The sequence below is a fragment of the Crocuta crocuta genome, unplaced genomic scaffold, assembly GCF_008692635.1.
Source record: "Crocuta crocuta isolate KB4526 unplaced genomic scaffold, BGI_CrCroc_1.0 scaffold30, whole genome shotgun sequence".
Taxonomy (NCBI): domain Eukaryota; kingdom Metazoa; phylum Chordata; class Mammalia; order Carnivora; family Hyaenidae; genus Crocuta; species Crocuta crocuta.
This window is the reverse complement of record NW_027528345.1, coordinates 2,811,536-2,835,886: the sequence shown is the minus strand read 5'-3', so window position 1 is coordinate 2,835,886 and position 24,351 is coordinate 2,811,536. Positions and strand designations below refer to the sequence as shown.

The 24,351-nt window shown below is 37.0% G+C and overlaps 1 protein-coding gene across 2 annotated transcripts in view; it reads right to left on the bottom strand.

Moving 5' to 3' along the window:
- The window catches only part of PDZRN4 (PDZ domain containing ring finger 4), a 369,168-nt gene that overhangs the window by 140,736 nt on the left and 204,081 nt on the right, over positions 1–24,351 (bottom strand). The window contains exon 1 of one of the 2 annotated variants that reach the window (XM_077753548.1): positions 2,043–2,111. The exons of the other annotated variant lie outside the window; for it this stretch is intronic. Within the exon in view, the coding sequence (XP_077609674.1) occupies positions 2,043–2,111 (69 nt within the window). Of the gene's footprint in view, positions 1–2,042; positions 2,112–24,351 lie in introns of those variants that run through there. 2 annotated transcript variants of the gene reach the window in all.

The window sequence follows — 24,351 nt, the reverse complement described above, 5'->3', positions numbered from 1 at the left end:
ATAGAAACTAGTTTGCAGCACCACACGGGGCTCCAATGTATTATATGAGCCTATCATTGGTTTGCTTTCATATCTTATCTATTCCATTAACTCAATAAAATAGAATGCAAAGCTGGGGACAAACTATAGGAGGGCTCCCCTTGGAAAACACACGCAAGACCTTTAAGCTGGGGTTTTAACTTCTCTAATAAAAGCCAGTTAAAGGGAAGCTAATACTTCCTTTTTCACCCCCTTTATTAAAGATCATAAGTACTGCAACTCAGGAGTAGAGAAAATAAATAAATATATAGAGAAGTATAGGTGGAGGCAATAAAGAGTATGGCTTATCTATTTTTCTCAAGATTTAGGAAGCACTTAAAGGCAAAACTCACAGACAAGCATTTTAAAAATCCACAACAAAGACTCTTGCTCCTTAACAAACACAGTGCTCCCTTCCTGGATGCAGCAACCCTGCTCGGTATCTAAGTAGAATGCAAACAGCTTAACCTAGCTATAATCAGGGAGGATGCCACCTATCACTTCCTCCATATTACACTTCTACATCAATTTAGTAATTCAGAGAAAAAAATAGATTGATTAATCCACTCCCCTGCTCTTTCACCACCCGAAGAAAATCAACACTAGAACTCAAACTCCAACAAACCAAACTAAAGGAAAGTGTTCCACCTAGAGACTGTTTTCATGAGGCAAAGTGGATGAGAGCTTATCTAGGAAATGAACATTATTTGAGCCCATCCTTGCAAGTTTGTAGCAAAAAAATAAATAAATAAGCAAAGGTATTGCCCCTAGTGTAATTAACAATGTTAATCTTCTTTTTCCTCTCTATGGTGATAAAGGAGTCATTTTTATATTTAATTAATGCAGAGGATCATTTTGGAAACTGGCTAATGAGCCTCTGATCACATTACCATGAAAATGTGCATTAACATTGCAACTGAGCAGGCTGTTTCATGTGTAGCAAATCCACTTTGTAATTAGCCCACTGTGAAATGAATCACGTCAGGAGGAAATCTGAGGGAACCCGTAGGCAGTAGGCACCGGGCTACTGCTGTGCCCACAGACCACCAACATCCCAAACGTTGTCTTTCATCAGCAATATTGTCTCAAAACAAAAGTAGCAGCGTGTCACATCTGGGACCAACTGGGAGAAGGAAGGAATAAACTTTATTTTGCCAAACAACAGATCTGGACTTGAGCAGACACCCCAGCAAAACCTGCTTAGATAAAATGGTGAATGAATAAAATTTTGTGAAAACTATGAAGGCTAGGGATATAGGTTTTCTTATTTTTATTCTGAAAAGCCCTCAGATATACATTAAAGGACAAATGAATTTACACACTCTTTCTTAAGACTACAAACAGGTACTGTAATAAGCCCCTAAAATTAATTTCTAGTACAAAACAGACCAAAAAAATACAAAAACGATCTAAGAACAAGTGATAAGAAAATTCTTTTATCTCTTTTTTTAAGCCAAGGAGCATGCATATATATATATTTTTTTTTTCTCACGTAACACAAATATACCAGGTCTTCCTCTTAAACCAAAGCAAAAATTCCCAATTACCAAATAATTCCTCTGGCTAACACGATTTGGCAAGAAACTTTTTCTGTCTATTCAAAATAACGGAGATCACAGACCTATTAAATCCCAATATTAATGTACCAATGATACATTTAATTTTCAAATGTTAACACTATTTCAAAATGAAAGAGGTGTCTCAAAATATTACAGTGTTACTCCTTTTACTTGACTGACATCTTGGATCGCAGTGTTACTCCTTTTACTTGACTGACATCTTGGCAGTAGATACAAAAAAAAAATGTTAAAAAGAATCCCACAGGAAGTCATCTGAAGGGGGAGTGGCAAGGAAGCTGAAAACTGCTACCCAAAACCAAAATAAAAAGCCCCCAAGCAGCAAGTCTCCCTCAATCCTGAAATCTACTGAAAGAAAAAATAAAGCTAGCCACAATTCATTTACCATCTTTCAGACAAACACAAAGCCTGGCTTGTTTAGTTGCTGGTATCAGACCCTGCACTCACCTGGGAAACTTCATACAGCAGTTTGTAGTGTTCCTCTCTTTTCTGAAAAGTGCACAAATTGCAGCCCATTCTAAGAAGCAGAGTGAGAGAGCAAATCTTCTAATTTCCCCAGAACTGAAAGGCAAGTGAACTGAAAGGGAATCACCCTCCAGACTTGACTACTGTTTTTCATCAGTCACTTCAGCCCAGAAACACAGACAAACCGCTGTTAGCAGGAAGCACAAGCCAGGGTGGTGCGTAGCAGCATGCTCTTCTTCGCTTTCCCTAAGTATCTTGCACTCACGGATACACACACAGAGTTTCCAGTCAGTTCATGGCAACACTCCCCCTGTCTCTGCATCAGTGCACATGACTACACAGATTCCAGCTCATGAATATTAATAGTGCCTCATTGATTATTTATGACAGAACATGTTAGCAGGGAGGGGTGTCATAGCTGCTGCTGATGACAGATGAATATTCACTAATTAAGAAGCAAATGTAGTGTGGTTAAACAAAATTCACTTGTGTCAATACCATCTCTGTTTATTAAGGATAGAGGGGTTGAGCATAGGGCATTTCAAAAAAGAACATACACTTAATTTCTCTGTTGATGTAAGGTTTTAATATGAGAAGAAGAAATTCAGAAACAGAAATATACTTAGTTCACATCTCTATGTTTTGCAACAATTAGGAGAAATATTTTCAGCACTTAGTAAGTCTAGGGGAAGATGAATAGGAGCAATTACTTAAATTTACAAAATAAACACAGAAGCAAAGGAAAATTTAGGGAGTGATGTGGGAAAGGAACAGAAGATGGGGGCTATCATTCAGTTTTAATTCTGATCCTACCAAAAAAAGTGTAAAGACCATTACCTACCACAGAGGAAATAAGGCAGATTTTCTTAGTCTAAATAAAGAATATTTAAGCAAGTATGAAGAGATAATACTTGTGCAGATAATAAATATTTTAATTAGATAATAAGGGCGTATCTATTGAATATGACTTTGTAGCACTGTAAATCATGTGGGTTTATATTTAAAAATCAGATAAATACAATGCCTTTTCTGAGAAAAAATTCAAATGCATATAGTATTTATGCTAATTTTATTAAAGTCATATATAATATTTCAGAAAGCTGACATTGGCAATATTTAAATTGTAATGTAATGCACAATGACTCCATTTATGATTCTATATTTAGAGTTCATAATGTACAAAGGTGAACACAGACTTAAAAACTAAGCTTGGATATTTAGATAATAGAAGTAATGCGTTTAATTTCACACTCACACAAATATATATATTGTATTGCAAGCTGGCAATTTTTGTCCCTTAAAGATATACTATAAGCAGCTAAAGTGGATAATAAAAGAAAATTCCTTTTGTTCCTATTCTGACTTACCCACAACCTCTGCTAATTAAGAAGTATGTCCTTGTTCCTGCACATCTTTAAACTGGACAGGATAGCAGGTGGGTTCCAAAGCAAAAATAATTACTCGGAAACTGATGACTCTGGTTTTGAATTACTTTGGATCGTGAAGATCTGTAATTGCTCATCACTTACGTGTAGCTACTTTTTCGGGTACAATTTCCTAAAAGCACTTTGTCAAATGTTTACAATCAATAACAGGAAATGATTCTAATGAGTACTAATTGTTAACAAATTGGCTTTGCAACTAGTAACACCTCAACGCCAGCAAGTAGCAAGGAGATGAGCAATCATCTGCTGCTTATCAGTCCTTTCCCTTGGGATGTAATAATCCGATTTTCTGGGCCTAATTTCACCTAACAGCCTGGATGAAAGCCAAGCTGAGAGGCCTACATGAAAGCCAAGCTGAGAGGCCTACATGAAAGTGGTATCATAATTGGGAACACTGCGTGTGAACAAAGTTCACCAGGACTTCCTGCAAATTAGAAACCACTTGTAGTAGATATTAATTATGTTGATCCCACTACGGAAAGAATGTTTTCAAGGAGGTATCTGAAAGGAACTTTATGGGAATCACTGGGGGTGACAAGCAGAAGCCATCTTCCTTAGGTGCAGTGGTAAAATACACATATTTGATGCTTTTAAAAAATGTTAATTTTCTCTGAGTCTCTAGCACTACTTCCAAGGAAGTGTTCTTATGCTAGAGTCCACATTCTTAAAGTGAGCACTGGATATTTCTTTGAAGGATTCTGTATTGCTGAACTGTGAAAGAGTTAATGATTTGCAGATGTTTAAATTCTGTGCTTTAAAAGGAATTAGAATGCAGTAAGGCAAGGATGGTTCACTCATCCATCAGTGAATGTGTTTGCTTTTTCTACTTATAAAAGTTCTTTATGAGACAGCTTTTGAAAGCTAAATTGGAAACCTAATTATTAAAGCTACTGTTGCTTGTTGGAGCTTTATTCTCAACTTTGTAGTTCACTTTTAAAGAAAAGAGAAACAGTTATAAATTTAAAAATATTTTCTCAGTCATCAGAAAGTAAAAAATGAGCATTCCAGTGAAGTCAGCAATTTCTAACTGAAGTTATTCATTCAGCAATTTCTCCTGGCCATTTGCTTTATTCATTACTGGTGGCCCTGTTCTATTGTTTCTATTTCAGGAAGCAAAGACAGCTTCTCTGATCATTTATCACATGCTGCCCATGGCCCATAGACACTGGAAGGATTCCACCTTCTGCTACTAATGGGCTCTTTCCATAGAATTGAAGAAAAAGGGAATGCGTAATTCCAAAGTTCTCTGAGTTTCATTAGAATATGAGGCATTAGGTTTTCCAATGACTACACTGTGAAATTTGTGTTAGAATATAAAGTCAGAAGTAGATAGGGGCAAATGAGTTAATCTGAACAATGTTTAAAAAAATGAATTAGAGTCTATCTGTCTTGGATGGTAATAATATGGGATATTATATAGTTTTAAAATACTATATATATATTTTATAAATTTAATATTATATATTAAAATAAGCCGAAAACAGATGATTACCTTTTCAAGTATCTGTGCAAAAAAATTCATCAACAACATTGTTGGGTATGTATTTCAAAATATAGTTACTTCTTACTATTGCCTTTATTTTGTGTTAGTTTATTCCCAAAGTGCAGTGGCATACAAAATTGGACACATGTTCCTCATGATCTAGACTGGCATGTAAGAGGGCTAACCCAGAGGCAAATGTAAGGAAGGAATTTAGCATTTATCTTGCTTTTCCTACAGAGATGGTAACACAGAGTAATTAGAGTAAATGAGAGAGAGTTTCTCTTATAGAATTATTCCAGTGAATAAATGAAGAAGGAATGATAGAACATACCCATGCCAGAAATCCTTAATTAATGGCTCTACATATGGAGAATTAATGGATGCGCGAATGTGTGCGCATACACACACACACACACCTGATAGAAGAAAAAGACACCACTCTTGAAAGAGCCTTTCCAAAAGTCAGTAAATTATAGGGAATGCAGAGAATAGAGAAGTATATTAAACTATACCATGGAGATGCAATCAGCCAAAAACAAACTGTGAGCAACTTGACATAGATACATATTCCAGTTTTTGAGAGGGAGAGACAGAGAGGGGGGATAGGATGGAGACAAAGTCTACAGATTAAAAGAGACTTTAATGACAGTTTTAAAAAGTCATTAATAAACTCTATTTTTAGGTATGCACATCATTATGGGTGACAAAAACCCTGCATTCATTTTAGGGAATGCTTAGGTACTAAAACTAGATACTTAGCTGCCTGATGTTTTCTAATATCTCAGATGCAATCACAAAGATGAAAAAATTGAGGCTCAGAGAGACAGGAACTTACCCAAGGTCAAACTGAGTAAGGAGATCTGAACTCAGTTCTCTGATGACAAATCCTGTGGTTGAATTCAATAGCTAATCTGCTGAGCTATCTCTCTTTCAGAGGAAGCTAAAACTACATCAATATGCCTTTACATGACCCTGATGGCCGCGGACATTGAGAGCAGCATTTCAAAGTAATGAGGAGTGAGACTTCTAAAAAAATAGCTCTAGCCAAAAATAAGGCAAGTGATTATTTCTGGTTGAAAAATCACTTTATTATGATTTATATAAATAACTAAACTAAATTAAAACTTTATCAAAGTCCTGACTTTTTTTTAATAGGTCACAGCTAAATGCGTTCCCTTACTAATACTCCTTGATAATCAATCATTGGGCACTATACTTGAGTGCACGATACAAATGATCAACTCATCCCAATTTGCCCAGGATTTTTCTGTCTTTACCACTCAAAATTCCATATCCCAGAACCCTTCGCTTCTGGGCAAATTGGTCACCTGAGTGTACACTTCTCTTTTTAGGCTCCAGGAAAGCTGAAGTGCTTTTGCAGGTCCCTGTCTTTTTACATTTGCTACAGACTGTACCTCATGTTGTGTATTCCTCAGAGACTCCATAGATCAATCTGGTGACACTTTCTGGTCCAGTTTAAATGTTCTCTCCTCTCTGCCCTCATGAAGTTGAAGTAGTGATCTCTCCAACTTCTGAATGCTCAGTGTAGGGGCGCCTGGGTGGCTCAGTTGGTTAAGCGTCCAACTTTGGCTCGGGTCACGATCTCATGGGTCGTGGGTTTGAGCCCCGCGTCGGGCTCTGTGCTGACAGCCAGCTCAGAGCCTGGAGCCTGTTTCAGATTCTGTGTCCCCCTCTCTCTCTGACCCTTCCTTTCTCACACTGCTTCTCTCTCTCTCAGAAATAAATAAAACATTAAAAAAAATTTAATGAATGCTCAGTGTATGTTGGCCATACCCATCTTGAGATACACATCATTTCTACTTTACATAATTTTTATATGCATACTTTACACCTCAGGTTAGACTATAAGACATGTGGGGGGAGCAGTAACATAAGCCCCCTGGCGAACTGAGATGAAGTGACCACTTGACCTTTGACCTCCTGCAACTCCCAGCATGATGTCTCTCACATTGCAGGTTTTCAATAAAGGCATATTGAATGAATTAATGTGACCAGTAGATTAAAACAGACATGATTCTGGCAAAGTGATGCAACTGTGTATTTGTGTCTATAGCTAATTGGTAGGTAACATTTTTTCCTCATTAGGGCTACTTCAAGAATATTAAGTCAAAGGGTTGAAGAACCATAAGCATAAACTATATTTAATTTGGTTCAATTTTATACACATAAAATCGGGAGTTTATGAAAAAAATGTCTGTTACAGGTGTACAAATAAATGAGGTATAATTACATGTGTTTTATCAATTATTTGTGTATTTATATGTATATATTATATATACATTTAAAGTTATATTCTGCTCCACATATGAGTCATGTATTCATTTACTGAATACACACACTATTTATTGGGCACTGATCTTATGTTGATGGTATATGCATGCCAGCTGTCTGGAATTATACATCCCTTCATTTGATCTTCACAATGTTCTGAGGTAAATATGTCAAATATTATCCCTTATTTATTAATGAGGAGATCATTTGATGTTGAACTTTCAATCCCAGGAGTCCTAGAGCCCTTTGATTTAACCCAGTGTTTATTCACAACACTGTGCAATATCAACTACTATAGTGAATTTACAAAAATGCTCCTGCTGATAGTATCTATCCACTTGCTTGGTTATAGCTCAACACATCAGTGTATAACCCAGCATCTGTTTCACATTGTATTTGCTAGTTGATCATGTTCATTTTGCATCTACAATTTTGGCTTGCAAAACTAAGAGTGCTTTACCAACTCATGAACTCCTGGGAATTGTCCAGTTATGAGATGGACTCCAGTGGAAAGTAAAGTATAGATGGTAAGAAAAAGGACTAGGGTTCCCATTTGAGACTTGTCACTACTAACTGGATGGCTTTGTACAACCTACTCACTGTGGCATAATACCTCACAGGCTGATTGTGAAGATGGAATGTGATAAAATACACAGGAAGGGATTCATAAGCTGTGAGGTATTTTGTCTATATTGGTGTGGTGGTTCAGCATGGGATCTAGGATCAGTCTGCCTTACAGATTCCAGCTCCCTTAATTTCTATGTGATGTTGGGTATCTTATCTTGCTGACTTCTTAGTTTCTCGTCTCTAAAACAAGGATAATAATGCACCTACCAAACAATTATCACAAGAGATGCAGTTTTTGTGACAATCATATGCGTCAAGTACACCTGGCACACGGTACGTGCCCAATAACATACTGGCCACAGTGAACATATAAGTACTATGATAATGATAATAATGATCTCTATTTTAGATTCTTAGATTATCTCTTTATAGTTTTTCAGTAAAATGAATCTCTATACATTATTTGAAATTCACTTCATTGAAAATTTATAATCATATTCTGTCCACATCATTTGCTTGTGTACACTTATGTTGGTCATTCAACAACTTCCCCAAAGGTTGTTTGTTTCCCCACTCTTCATATAAAAGAAGCTGGCACAGGAAGTACCCATATTGTAAATGTGATACACACATACCCATTTCTTTTCTGTGTAAATAATGTAATGTAATATATTCAGAGTAATAACCTTGATGTTCTATTTATTTATTTTAATGGATAATATGTAAATAATGTGGACATAAGTGTACCAGAACCCAGGGAGAGCAAGATTTATACAATTATGAACTAGGTAATCTAATATTATTTCTCTGAGGACTTTTAAAGAGTATTAATCTAACTCAGGATAATACTGGCTTTCTTGATTGGTCACCTATAGGCCAACTGGCCATATGTGCTTTTACCAAAGTATCATGTTTTGGAATGTCACACTATTTAGCAACATCATAGGTAGTGTTTAGGGTTTCTCCAGAACACTACCATCACCATTTTTAGTTTTACAAAAGAAGTCTAGTAAATGTTCAGTAAATACTTCCATTTAGCCAGCATTTATTAAACAGTACCATGAGTACAGTGATAATTCCTAAATATTTTTGAAAATATGAACACTTAATATTTTTTTATGCCAAGCATCGTCTAGTACCATACGTTATTAATTTCATTTAGTCTTCTTATCAACCATCTGAGGCAGGTCCTATTATCTCCTCCTTAACACGGGTTGTATATGGGTTATATGAGTAGTAAATTGAGGAACCAGGACTCAAACCAAGCAGTCCAGATCCACCGTTTAAATAGCATTTTTTATTGTCTGTCACTCAGATATAGTCATCATTATGACAAATTCCTCGATGACTAAAAGAAGGCATTCTGGTGATGCCTGTAGCATATGGAGATGTAAGAATTACCCTGAGGACCAGGAGTGGAGTCTAAAATTAACTCCCAGGTTCCAAGTTGCGTCCTCAAGCATGGCTGCCTAAAATAGATTGAATAAATCTAAGCTATTTCATAACCTTACTCCACTCCACTGGTGATGGGGTATTGCTGCATTGAATATGTACCGATAACTGTAGAGTATTTTTCCTTAATATTTATTATAGTAGGGAATATATGCATTGATAGTATGGCAGTCATATCTCCATACTAAGGAATAATCATTGACAGTTACATATGGCAGGTAAATGTGGTGATTTTCAGAAAAGTGAAGGTACAGATTTGCTGATGACTCCCAAATTTAAAATCTCTTGTTTTAATTTCTCTCCTAAGCTTCAGACATACTTATTCCTTGATGACTACATTAACATTTGGGTTGGCCATAGCACATTAAATTCAATTTACCAAAACAGAAGTCATAATGCTCTTCCATGAAGATTGCACTATATATGCTCCACATCAAAGAATGGGCTGAGTTTTCACAGGTATTCAAGTCTGCCAATGGCCACACACCACAATTCTGAACTGTTTAATCTCTCCATTCTTCCTTCTCAGACCACTCTCTTACTGTTTTTTCTCAGCATGGTCCTTCATTCATTCATGAGCATTTGGAATTTATAATAGTATAAGGAGCCACCTGTTGGGTTCTTGCTTTTTCTCTGTCTACACACATTTGTAAGTCATTCTAACCTCATTTTCTGCCCTGTAACCTATTACCCCCCCGACACATGGACAGATACATAAGCAAAAGAGACTATGAAACAGAATACTCCTGCTTTAGGTGCAAAGATCACAATACTTCTACCACCACTTTATGTCTTTTGGTGTATTTCTCTCTCTCTCTCTTTTTTAAGATTTTATTTTTAATTAATCTCTATATCCAACATGGGGCTTAAACTCAAACTCTAAGATCAAGAGTCACATGCCAGCCATGCACCCTATTTCTCTCTTTTTTGACCTTAACAGTCTCCAGTCTTTACTTTCTTATCTGATATTGTGATACATGACCATCCCTACCTTATGCTTGGACTGTGCTCACCTACTCAGTTTATCATGATATTCAAGACATACAAAGTCCTAGATCTCATGGAGAAAAAATTGATGAGAAAAAGCAATAAAATAAATATAATTATTGCATAAACTTTCCAGGCAATAATAGGGGTTATGTAGGGAATTAACACAGGGTGGTGTGATAGGAAGTAGTAACTGGCTCATCTTTCTTGGATATTCGAAAGCCTGGATTATCTATTCTTTCCTTGCATGCTTATTTATGTGTGCATATAGTCAAGTAAATACACAGATAAAGAAGGCAGGTGAGTAGATAGTAAGCAAAGGGATGAGCTATTTTAGTATATTGTTCAAGGTTTGAAGTTTTGCCACCATCAGATCCTAGAAAATCACTTGATTATTGTGGCCCTGATGTCTTAGACCTACCCCATTCCATTGCCACCTTTTAGTAACATGAAAATGGTGTTTATAGGGTTACCTGAAACATTGGCACTGCAGATCAGTATGTCAATGTCACATGAGTTTCTGTGAACAACTAATATAGAATGCTGGACTATATACAAATTCTGGCCCAGGACACCATAATCATCAGAATGAGTACCTGAGTTCTTTCTGACTTTAAAATCGCCTAGTAATGTCTTTGAACATCACTGTAAAAATTTTTCCATGTGAGCTTGAACAAATGACACATCCTCTTTGAGCCTCAAATTCCTCACTGTGAAATTGGGATATTCACAGTGTCTATCACAGAGGGATTCTGAGAACATGTGCTTTACCTAGAGCCTGCGCCATGTAGATGCTCAACAAATGTTTGCTTATTATTACAGCTTACAGTGTAGTGTTGGTGAAGTGTCTGAATCCATTGTAGTGAAGGCATTTAAAAAGCAGGCAGTATATTACTGTTTTGTCTACATTTTTGCAAATGGCTGGATGGATACTTTGTTTTTTTTGTTTTTGTTTTTTAATGTTTTATTTATTTCCAGGAGAGAGAGACAGTGTGAGCAGGGGAGGGTCAGAGAGAGAGGGAGTCACAGACTGAAACAGGCTCCAGGCTCTGAGCTGGCAGTCAGCACAGAGCCCGACGCGGGGCCCGAACCCACGAACCGCGAGATCATGACCTGAGCGAAAGTCGGACGCTTAACCGACTAAGCCACCCAGGCGCCCCGGCTGGATGGATACTTTGAAACATCACTTCTTCTCTGAGAAGGGTCTGATTCCTCTAAGAGATACAATGGTTGATATAGTGACTGGAAGGCAGGAGGAGCAGAAAGAAGCTATACAGTTATAGAGGTTGGAACTGGGCTAAGACATGGACCTCTGGAGTTCCACAAATGTTTGTTGGCCATCTCCTATTTACCAGGCCTTGTGCCAGCCTCAATAGTGGTACTTTACTAGAGGTGTGCATCTGAATCGTTCATGAAGCTTGTTTTCAAGTTACACCTGCACAGGTCCTACGCCCAGGGCTTCTGAGTCAGCAACCTGGGGATGAAGCCTGAGACTATATACTTTCAAATAACACACAGAAAATTCAGATGTGTGAATCCTTTTCCCTCTTCAAAATCTAGATGTAATATGTTACACCAGGCACTCTTGAATGCCTCCCATCACTAAAATTTCTGATACAGCTACTTCTATGATTATGAAGATCACTGGGTCTTTGTTACTAATTTTAAAAGGAAAGTAACATTTGCAAAGCACCTACTATATCAAAAGTGCTGTAAGTCTACAAAACTGTAGAAGATCTATGTGGGTATTTTTCACATGCATAAAAACTCAGGTTCAGAATACGGTATAATTTGATCAAAGTCAGATAGCTAAGTGGCAAAGTTGAGATTTAAATCAAAGTGTGCTTAACTCTAAGATTATTCCTTTTTTGAGAAGATATACTTCTTTTTGGAAGTAAGGCAGCAGGACCCACTTCACATAGTATATTGTCTTTAGTCCTGTGTACTATGAATGAAATCTGTGGTAGGGTCAGGCTTGGATCAGAGTCATCGCCTCCTTTTGCAATTCACCAGATACGTCCTGCCTAGAGGTTGCACCGATGAGTAAATTTTTACTAGACCTATAGGAAGGCTGGGTTTTAGCTTCTGGGATCAGGTATATGACTAAATATGAAAAATCCACTGTCCCTAGTTGGGACAGTGAGTGGCCCAAGTTCAAGGTATTGGTGCCAGGCAAAGAGAGTTAAGAGACTGCTTGTTGGATTCTATGTTAATGAAATGATTTTGTACAATGCCTCATAACTGATCTGAATAAATTCATCTACTCTTACTTTTTTAATTAAAAATGTTTAATGTTTACTTATTTTTTGAGAGAGAGAGAAAGAGAGAGAGAGAGAATATGAATGAGCACAAGTGGATGAGAGGCAGAGAAACAGGGAGACAGAATCTGAAGCAGGCTCTGAGCTGTCATCACTTGAACCCACGAACTGTGAGATCATGACCTAAGCTGAAGCCAGATGTTCAACTGACTGAGCCACCTAGGAACCCTCCATCTACTCTTCTAAAAGATATGATTCTTCTTTGAGCTTCAGTATCTCTAGAAACCAAGTTCAACCTGTCTAGAGTCTAGTTGCCTTGCCATTTAAAATCTGTTTCACAAGACGCAGAAAGTAGTGATGATCAAGCACTTAAGGGAATTGAAGTTCTTAAAGCTTATGGTATCAAAGGAGTGGTATTAAAGGGTGAACCTAAGAAATTATGGTTTCAGGTTGGAATTTTTAAAATTGTTGTTTTTAGCCCAGCTATGTGTAAACCTCCTTCTTAGGCTGAGGTGGACCTATAAATTTAGTGATTAAATCCAGTGGGAAAGGATCACATGTATCCACTACATGCCTATAAGCAAAAGACACCAATAAAGTAGAGTCACATGGTAAAAATAGCCTAAATCCCTGACTCGCCACTTGGAGAAAGTCATCCGGATAAGTTTTCAGACCTACACTCAACTCTGTTTGAAGGAGAAATGCACCTTTACTTTGTGAAACACTAAGCATTTGAAAACTGTTTGCTACCTTAGCATAGCTCAGCATGACTAAGATTCAAAGACAACACTTGTAAAAAAAAAAAAAAAAAAGACAATACTTGTAAGAAACAAACAGAGTTAGCATGAAAGAGCTCAACTCATCATGACTTAATACCAGGTAATGATGGCTTCCATCTTCCTCTTAAGCAATTCTGTGCAAAGAAGGACACATTACCTAGAGCAATTAAATGAATATTCAGAAATATCAGTATAAAATTGTCAAGTTTTCCTAGAAGCCATTCAGATTTTCATCAGGTCGTTTAACCATAAGATAAGCAATATTTTTTTTTGAGTGAAGGGAGAATAAATCCAACATAAGGAGATTTTATACAAGCAATCTAAGTATGTATGCATGATATGACCATATAGAGAGCTAATGATACCCTGGAGCAAAAACCTTGTCCATTTCAGAAACTCTGATGCTCAGAGGGGTTTCACATCTTAATTGGGTTAAGACATTAACTCTGTAGCAAACAAAAATAGTATAGGTAGATTAAGCTGATTCCTAATCAAGTGATAAATTATTTTTAAATAAAGGAAAATAGAGCCTGAAGGAAACCAGACACAAGATGGAAGAGTTTTTGTGTGGTTTAGAGAATAGAAATTTCCAGAACATGATGAACTTCTCAACACAGAAAGAGTACTGGAATAAGATGGGCTTCAAAATCAAAAAGTCATGGGGTAAAGTCCCAGCTCTACAATTTGAGTTCTAAAACCATGCTTAACTTTCTTAGGCTTTGCTTCTCATTCATGAAACGAAGTTAATAGCTTCTGCCTCATGGCACTGTTGTTAGGATTATGTGAGAAAGTTGTTCCTCACAGAAGACCACCTTTTCATATCCCAGTTCCCAAGGAGTCTTACCACTTTCTGAATGATTTGACCAGTTTATAATTACTAACTTTCAAAATCTTAACAGCTAAGTATGTTAATATCAATAGCAGGGGTGGGACCCCAATAGCAAGGTAAAGTGAAAACTGATCTGGGGACTTGTGAATATAGAATTAATACTAGAAATTGGGCAAATCTGCATGGCAGTATGCTGTTAAGTATACAATATTATTTGCAGAAATTCAGAGGGACAGTATTACATAGATTCAGCAAAATTTGGGGGAATCTCATCCTAGTAGAATGAAGCTTAGAGATTTATCTAACTCGGGGCACTTGGGTGTCTCAGTTGGTTAAGCATCTGACTTTGGCTCACATCAGAATCTCATGATTCTGGGTTCCAGTACATTAGGCTCTCTGCTGCCAGTATAGAGCCTGCTTTGGATCCTCTGTCTCCCTCTCCCTCTGCCCCCTACCTGTAATTTCTCTTTCTCTCTCAAAAATAAACATTAAAAATTTTTTAAAAATTTATCTAACTTAGATTACTGCTAATAAGTGCAAAAGAACAACAACAACAACAACAAAACCCCCACAAAAACCATAAAAAGACAGAGTTGAACCTATGTTGCCAATTTTTAACCAGCAAAGAGGAGTTATTGAGCAAATGAATGTGGGATACATAAGAGTTTAGGAAAACCAGGATATACATCCATGAAAAGGAGTAAGATACTGGAAGATAGAATCTTCACTAATCATACTATAAATGTCTTAGATAAATGTCATATTGACAAAAGAACTTCTGAAGTGTGTGTGTGTGTGTGTGTGCGCATGCGTGCACGTGTGTGAAGGCTCACACAGTAAGATATATATGTATATTTTGTATACATGTATATATTTATATATGCATATATTTGTAAAATTTTGGACACTAGTAATGATTTCTGATGGAGTTTATTACTGGAAATTTATTATAATAATGATAATCAACAAAAGTTCATTAAAGTGCCAGATAATCTTCCAGGTACCTCTGACATACAGCTCCCTTGACTGAGAATATATCTTATAATTTCTGTCATGTAATGGTAGATACACAATGCTCTCTTCTAATAACAATAAGTAATATGAACATGAGTTATGTCTGTGTTGACATTTCAGTTTTTGCTTTAATGATAAACCTGCTTCACTATTTTCATAGGTATAACATATAAAATGGCATACAAATTAGTGAGAATAAAATTACAAATAAAAATAAAATTGATAACTCTGTCAGGCCCAAGAAATACCAAGGTAATGAGCCAAGAGATTCTAATTAAAAACAATCAGTTAAATTCATCTATTCATTCAACAAGTATTTATTGATACACATGGGTACTCTGCTAACCTTAAATAATTAAATAAATAAATCATTCAAACAGAATCCTCAGTAGGGATATACTATACTATCACTGTGGGATATTAGCTATTTGAGAGATCTATTTCACATATCATTTACTTATAAGAATGTGATAAATGTATATGTATTTTACTGTTGGTAATTTTTGACTATTTCTCAGAAAAATATCATGAGGCAGGGCATATTTAGCAGGCAGAGATGGAGAAGTTGAAGAAAAATTGTCAGTGGAAGGAACAGTGAAGGAAAGATGAGTACTTAAGAAAGCATGAGAACATCAAGGAAACATTAAGGCATACTATTCAGTCTGCAGGGTGAAATGGTAGAACCCTCTCAGGAAAAATGAACTTGACTTTATTAGGTGAAGAGTCTTGAAGGTCTGTATGTACTTTTTCTGCAGTGGGTAATGAAGAGCTACTGAAGACTTCCGTGTAAGGGAGTGTCAGTATCTAGGTCATTATTTTAGTTTCTCAGGAGTTTTGAACTGGAAGAAACAAATAGGAATCTAACAACAGCGTTAATAATAACGATAATAACCTTTACAATAGTGTGCAAGTAGTGTGGTTTTGGAAAAGAGACATGGAAAGATGGGGGAAATGGGAGAAATGCTACAGAGATGGGAACAAGAACAAGCTGTCCTGCTAAGTGCTTGGAAAGGGGTAGGAAGAAATCAGTACGTCTGGATGTCTGGGCTAAAGGCTGTGTCATTAATAGAAACAAGGAAGTCAGGAGAAAGAGATACCCATGTAAGCAGATCAGAGTCGGGTATGGCAGCACTGAGGTTCTTTAAGAATGAAGGTACTTCATAGAGTTGAAATACTTATTAGAGAGAACAAAGATACTGATATGGATGTGAGAGTCACCGATATGTATTTGAATTTTTTATTTATTTCTAGGAGAGAGAGAGAGACAGCGTGAGCAGGGGAGGGTCAGAGAGAGAGGGAGTCACAGACTGAAACAGGCTCCAGGCTCTGAGCTGGCAGTCAGCACAGAGCCCGACGCGGGGCCCGAACCCACGAACCGCGAGATCATGACCCAAGCGAAAGTCGGACGCTCAACCGACTAAGCCACCCAGGCGCCCCATCAATATGTATTTGAAACAGAAGCAGTGAGCTGGGCGTTCAAAGAAGATATGGAAAAACAATGGCAACAACAAAACCCCTGACCCCTGCATGTCCTTCATAAAGTAATTGGAAGAGGAAGGACCAGAGAAGAGCGAGGAGTCAAGAGAGCTGTGAAGCCACAGAAATACAGTTTCAAAAATGGGCTCATCGGGTTCATGTGTGACTGAGAATTCCAGGCAGGGGTGTGGCATAGAGAGTGCTGAATTTATTGACTGGAATCCATCAGTCACTTTGAGAGAGCTGCTTAGAGTGAGGCAGAGCAGCCTGTACGGGGTGGGGAGGGGGGGCAAGGATGAGGCAAGTGATGAAGCGCTGATAGCATAGGAAGACCATTCTTTCCAGAAGCTCCAAGGAAAAGAAGAGGGGGGCTAAAATGACACTGTAGGAAGAGAGCAGGATGATGCAAGAATTTGCTTGTTTTAAAATAGGAGAGGGGGTGCCTGGGTGGCTCACGTTGAGCCTCCGACTCTGGCTGAGGTCACGATCTCACAGTTTGTGAGTTTAAGCCCCACATCAGGCTCTATGCTGACAGCTCAGAGCCTGAAGCCTGCCTCAGATTCTGTACCTCCCTCTGTCCCTCACCCACTTACTCTGTCTCTTTCTCTCTCTAATAAATAAACATTAAAATTTAAAAAAATAAAATAGGAGTGAATCCAGGAAAGGAGATTGAAGAGAGAGGGACACAAACGTAGAGGAGCTAAGAGTGAATGGGATGTGTTGCACATAAAGGCAACAGGAAGATTTTTTTTTTTTCTCTCAGAAGACAAAGATGAGTAAAGATATGGGCAACTTAGAAGTGGGGGAAGGAAGAAGTGTTGATGGAGCTCACATCAGACATCCTTGCATATAGGAAGTAAAGTTATGGTTTTCTCGAGGTTAAATTTTTAAAAAGTCAGGTACTCAAAAAATGCTATAATTTCAAGCATTTCAATGCTGAAGAAAACTAAGTTTCCACAGGGACATGGAAATTGCCTCTAAGAAGTGACAACTTGCTTTGCTTTTGTCACGATAAAACTTACATCAAGCACATGCAAAACAATTGCGGTTCCAAGCAATGATCTAATAACATGATAGATTTAAGAGAAACACCAAATATTACTAAGAAGGAGTCCTCTTGTGCTGGATGCATCTGACAGCTGGCTAGTTTGATTTAAAATTACAATTTGAACAGATATAAACTCTTATTTCTTGACAGTCATTAACCGCGAGCCATAAAAGTGCCATTAATTCTGCAGAAGTCAGCAAAATGCTTTGTAATGATCTAACGCTAATGCACCCCACTCCTATAAAACCCCCACAGCAGCAAAGGTTTACTCTGTAATACTAGTTGGGTTTTCATAAGCTTAAAATCCCTGCCAATGCACCTGCTTTCCAGAAGATCATTAGGTAAAAATCCCAAGGCAGCACAATCAACCTGGCTTCGGTTACCTTACCGTCTGCTAGAGGAGAAAATTAGTGTTATTCCACGGGTCTCTCTCCCAAGACTGGCTAGTGTATAGTTACTGGGCCAGCTGTCTGAAGGGTCTTAGGTCTGTTCTAAGCTGACCCAGTTCATTGTCTGTGTGGATCCCAGGTCCCAACATAGCACACTAACACACCGACTGCAGCCTCCACCAGCTGTTCTACTATTGTACAGGTACTTAACAGGATTACAGCACATGGAACCACTAGCTTGGCAGCCAGTACTTTGTAGTCCAGCCACAGCTTTATGGCGATTCTCACAGAAGCCATGCTTTTTTTTTTTTTTTTAAAGCATAAAACCAAAACAACAGATATAAAACCCACATTCAAGACAAGAAGACAAGGAGAAAGGGAAGGCTTCTAATACAGGGTTATTGCTAAATCCCATTTAACAAAGGATTTCTCCTTTAGTCTCATTTCCTATGGAAAATAATACAAATTAGCATAGAAAATCCTGCTTTATTGCTGAATGGAGTTACATGGCCTTAATCTGAAATCTGCTTTTCTTCTGGCTACAAGTCAAGCAGGGCATCCTGTCAAATTGCAAGGGGAGATTTGTCACATCTGACTGGTTCTCAGACTGTGGGTCGTCAGCTGGATGCTGATCTGAGACAGCAGTCACCCCACCACTGACACCAACACCCTACACTGGTCACCCAACTATTCTCCGGCCAAGCCCTTCTCCCTTGGTTGCTGCTGTGTCCACTCAGGGAAGCAGCAATACAGCAATGCTTCCTTCATACATCAGAGCTGTCCTCCGAGGAGGACTACAGTGAAATTGCTTTGTTTTACATAACAGCCAAGTCAGAAATTTCATGGTAGAAAAGTAGCCATAGGCAAAATGCAGCGAATCTCCCAGAATCTCTGGTTTAACCATTTAAAATAGGACAAAGTCATGACTATTTATAGAGAGGCAGCTTGCTATTGGATTTGCATGAAACATGATCTCACAATTTTTAACAAGTCAGGGATTTTTTACCAGGAATAAAATTCCTTAAGGGCAGTTTTAAGAGTTGGTGTCTCTGTAGCAAGTACGATGTGTTCCTTGTTTTGATGTAAGCTAGAATGCTTTTGTCAGTTTTTGAAAATGTGTATCACAGTATCTTTTCTTCCAGTTACTCTTTCCAGATAATGTACCAGCAGAAATGATACCAATGATTCATTTAGGATGACATTTTACTTTCAAGTAATGTTCCATAGAATGAAAGCAATGTTTCTAAGTTTTCAATTTAGATTTTAAAGCATGTTCCTATTTAAGAAAAAAAAAATGTGAATACACACGAGCATCAACATAGTTTTGTTTGTCAATGTCACTTATAAATTTAAATAAATGATAACCTGCTGCAGAAGAATGCTCACAGAAGCAGGAAAAAAAAGTAACCCTATTAGAACTGCATAAATTTTACTTTGTCATTTAATGTTCAGTTTTTTAAAATAAAAATATACAAACCTGTAATGATACAAGTTATATGCTGCATATGTATAAAGACTGCTTATTATCTGAAGCAAGGACATTTCCATTAGGATATTAATGGATTGGGATTTTTGTTGCGTGTCTATCAAAGGAGTTAACATGATGGACTAAGATTGTCATCTTTTATATGTGAGTGTGTACCTATGTCAATATATAAATGTCAATATATAGGCATATACATGTATGTATACATATATACATATGTTATCTGTATGTATTATACATGCATTATCTACATATAATATGAAGGTATGGCTATTAAGACCCACACAATGTGCTTTCCAGCTTCAAACTTCAACATCCTCTACTCTCCCAACAAACACTGGACAGTCTTGGCTTTCTACAACATTCTCATGTCCTTGTGCTTTTTTAATCCTGTATACTTTTGATGATGTTATTTCCTCTACATTGAATATCATTATCTATCTCAGAATTCAAATTTGACTCCTTCTGTGAGCTTTCCTCTTCTTTCTGAAGAAAATCCAGTGCCTCCTCTCCTGTGCCTTCACACCCCGTCATGGTCATTGCTATTCTAGGAATTCTGACATCGCATCCTCATTGCCTGCTGTCACACTGCGGAGGGCAGTGCCTTCTCTGTGTTTCTGGTATCTTGAATACTGCTTAGCACACAACAGATACTCAATAAGTACTAATGGATGATTCAGTGAGATGTATGAAATTAAAATAGTGGCCAAATTAAAGAAGAACACTGAACATAAATCTTCTAAGCCATTAGCCTTGCCAATGGCCATGCCAATTCTTCCCCCCTGAAACTAGCTAATGTTATTTGGCTTGTGTTGACAATGGCACATACCAGATTCACTCTGGCCAAAAATACATTGCCGATAAAATAACTATAAATTTAATATCAGCTTTTGTTGGGGGAGGAGAAAAGAAAATACTACAATATTAAAGGCATATATGAGGTATAAAGTTGTTTTTTTTTTACTTTACCAAAAATGTTAAACATTTTTTTAAAAAAAGTGTTTCTTTAAAATTGATGAAATGATGGCAATTTCCTTTTCAAGTAAGAATATCTGGAAAACATTCTTGGTTAGATTACAGCATTCAATTGCAATATTCCATCTCTGAAAGTGATAAACATAAGTTGTATCCTTATTTGTTTCATTAAACACCAAAATAAGGCTATCACATAGAAAGTAAAATTCTGATTTAAAAACACATTCTTTAGGGGCGCCTGGGTGGCTTAGTCGGTTAAGAGTCCGACTTTCGCTTAGGTCATGATCTCGCAGTTCGTGGGTTCGAGCCCCGCGTTGGGCTCTGTGCTGTCAGCTCGGAGCCTGGAGCCTATTTCAGAGTCTGTGTCTCCCTCTCTTTCTGACCCTCCCCTGCTCGCGCTGTCTCTCTCTCTCTCTCTCCTAGAAATAAATAAAAAAAATAAATAAATAAAAATAAAAGCACATTCTTTAGTTGTTTCTATAGACTGAATGCTGTGTCCTCCCCTTGAATCCATGTTGAAACCAAGCCCAGCATGCTGGTATGTGGTAATGGGGCCTTTGGGAGATGATTAAGTCATGAGAGTAGAATGCTCATGAAAGGGATTAGTGCTTTTATAACAGAGATCCCAAAGAGCTCCCTCATCCTTCTGCCAAGTGAGGAAACAGCAAGAAGACAGCTATCTATGAACCAGGAAGTGGCCCTCTCGAGACACTGCCTCTGCCAGGGCCCTAATCTTGAACTTCCCCATCTCTAGAACCGTGAGGACTACATTCCTGCTGTGTGCAGGCCACTGAGTCTATGCTATCTCGTTATGGTAGCAAGAACAGACTAAGGTGCTTTCCTCACTGAGTTTACACATCAAGGCACATGATGCTTTTAAGTAAGGGTATTAGGATAATGTTTGGGGGAAAGTTTACATATATTTGGACTCTGCTAGAGCACCCTGTTGCAATATAAAAGAAAAGGGCTAAACTGACATACACTTTCAGATCAACTTACACAAAACTAGAACATCTACCCAGGGGAGAAAAAAATAAGCAAACAATTCATTCCAGGCCTTGTAAGCCATCTTCCGTGGCTAAATCTGTTCCAATTTCTAGCTGTATATAAAAATACACGTTGAGAAAAGTAAAAGCCCAAATGTTTCTAACCAGAATAAAAGTCCCTCTTCTGCCATTTGTGTTACTCAGAAAGAAGAAAAATTTTATGTACAACGGATGAAAAATGATATGTCTAAAATAAAAATTTAGTTACCAAACTTTAAACTATAGTAGATATATAAGTACATGGGGAAAATAGGAACAATTATGAAAATAAATTTCATATATTTGCCCAAATTTTAATTCAAATCCTCTTTTCCAATTTACACTATGTTTAAATTCTCAAATTTTAACAGCTCAATTTAGGGGAAAAATATGTATCAATCTCAGAGGAAATGTTTGGGTCTTCATCAGTCACACAGTTGTAAAGTCATGGAAGAAAACTAAATTATGGCTTTGCTTCTAGGTCCTATGTGTGCTAGCTACACTTAGTTGTTTTCAATCTGTTTAAAATTTAGAATGAATATCAAGTATACACATATTATGCTTACAAGCATGAAAATAGACAAAACTGAGAATAATTCTATTTTGAGAGTTAAGATCTTGATTATCTAACTAAATAAGCAGATAGTAAAATGTGACATATTCAGCACATTCTTCCCATGATAAATTACCCTTTGTAAAACTGAAAGACATACTGTAACTCAATGTTAAGGTTGCTATGGTAAAGCATGCCTTCTGGACACAATTCCTTGTTTCCAAATAATTATGTTTTATCTACCATAAGGTAACCAATTCCTTCCTTTAAATACAGAAGAAAAATGTTTCTGTATTTAAGTACAATACTTTCTCAAAGTTGAAATTTCTCCCAAAATGTTGGATGCCTTACAACAAAGGCTATTAGCCTTATAAATATGATGGTATCAATAGTTTCCTATTTATAGGCTGAGATTTTTATTCATTCAACTTTTACTTAAATATGGGAAACATATACGGCTAGACCCTATGAAGAAAAAGCAGTTTTAAACCAGTAATTGAATTTTACTGAATATATATTCATATATTTTCTGTATTCTTATATATATAACATATGAAAGTTTATATATATATACATACTTTCATATATATACTTTCATATATACACTTTCATATATATATACTTTCGTATATATGTACATATATATATATACTTTCATATATATATGTACGGATATATATATGAAAGTCCCATGAACTTTTCCTTCTATATAGTTCTCAGTTCTATTCACATGTCTATATTTTTTATTGTAACCAATCAAGGTGTAATTATCATCATCTCTTTCTTTAAAATTTTTATTTATTTATTTATTGAGAGAGAGGGAGAGAGAATCCCAAGCAGGCTCTGCACTGTCAGCACAGAGCCTGATACGGGGCTCAACCTCAGGGTTCATAAGAACATGACCTGAGCTGAAATCAAGAGTCAGATGCTTAACTGACTGAGACATCTAGGTGCCCCTATCATCATGTCTTATGTGAACTCTACAAAACTGGTCTAGTGCATATGTCCTGCCAACAGGACTCCCAACCATTTTCTATAGTTTATCTAGACTAGATGTATATTTTTAAATACACACTGAATCATATTGCATCCTTACTTTAAGGCTTCAGTGAATTCCTGGTATCTGAAAGCTAAATATCTAAATCTACAATACTGTTCGCGAGACCTAGCAGTGATTAGATTTGTTCTTTCCCAGTCTCAGTTCTTGGTGCAATCTCTTCCATCACTGGCCTCCAGGTAGTTCTACAAAAGTACTATGCCATGTTCTTGACTACCTCAGGACGTTTGGCTACGACTGTCCTTTTGAATAAAGAATACTTTTAATTGCTTCATAAATACCTACTTGTCTTATGTATCTATGTATCTCTAGAACAGAGATTGCAGGTTGTCATCTAATATCATATATTCTACCTTCCAAAGTAAAACAATTCCCAATTTTTAACTTGGTACATGATTATCCAAAATCCATTTCTCAAATGTAGTTGTGTTTCTGATCAACAGGATATAAGCAAAATGCCATATGGTTATTTCCAGGAATCTTCTTTAAATTATTGCTGATTTGCTCATTTTCTTTACCATCACTTTCTCTTTTCTCCTATCTCCCCAGCAGAAATAAAGTGGACATCATGACTGGAGGTGAAGCAGTCATCTGAACAGCGAAGTGACCTTGGGAATGAAGGCCGGGTGTACCCGTATATATGCTCTAAGGGGGTCTGTGATTGCTACATTACCCATCAAGTTGTATTTTGTATATCCAGATATGGTAGGAAAAATCTATAGGAAGTATCAGATTTTCAGCACAGGGGCCTGACCCTAAAGATGTTAATTAAAATTGGTATAGTTCAATCTCTTTATTTTACAGGTAAGAAAATGGCCCCAGAGAGATAACTTGTCTTACCTAAGATCATATAGAAATGAATAGGAGAGAGTCAAGCATCCTGAGATCTTAGGCTCTTTGCCTTCTCTTCTAACCTTTCTTCTCAACTTCCTGGTCTCTTGTTAACAAGCAAAACTCTTCTTAGCTATTATAACTTGGGAGAAAAAGCTGCTGATCACATTAAGAACTGAAATTAATAGGAGAATAAAGTGAAAAGAGAAGGACATAGCTATTCCTTTTTGTTTACCTAAAGGGCCTTGTAAAAAAACTAACTAGGTTTAAATGAAATGTCTTTTGATATGTTTTACTTGAAATAGCATTCTTGCTTCAATTAAGTAGTACCCAGTGCAGCAATAA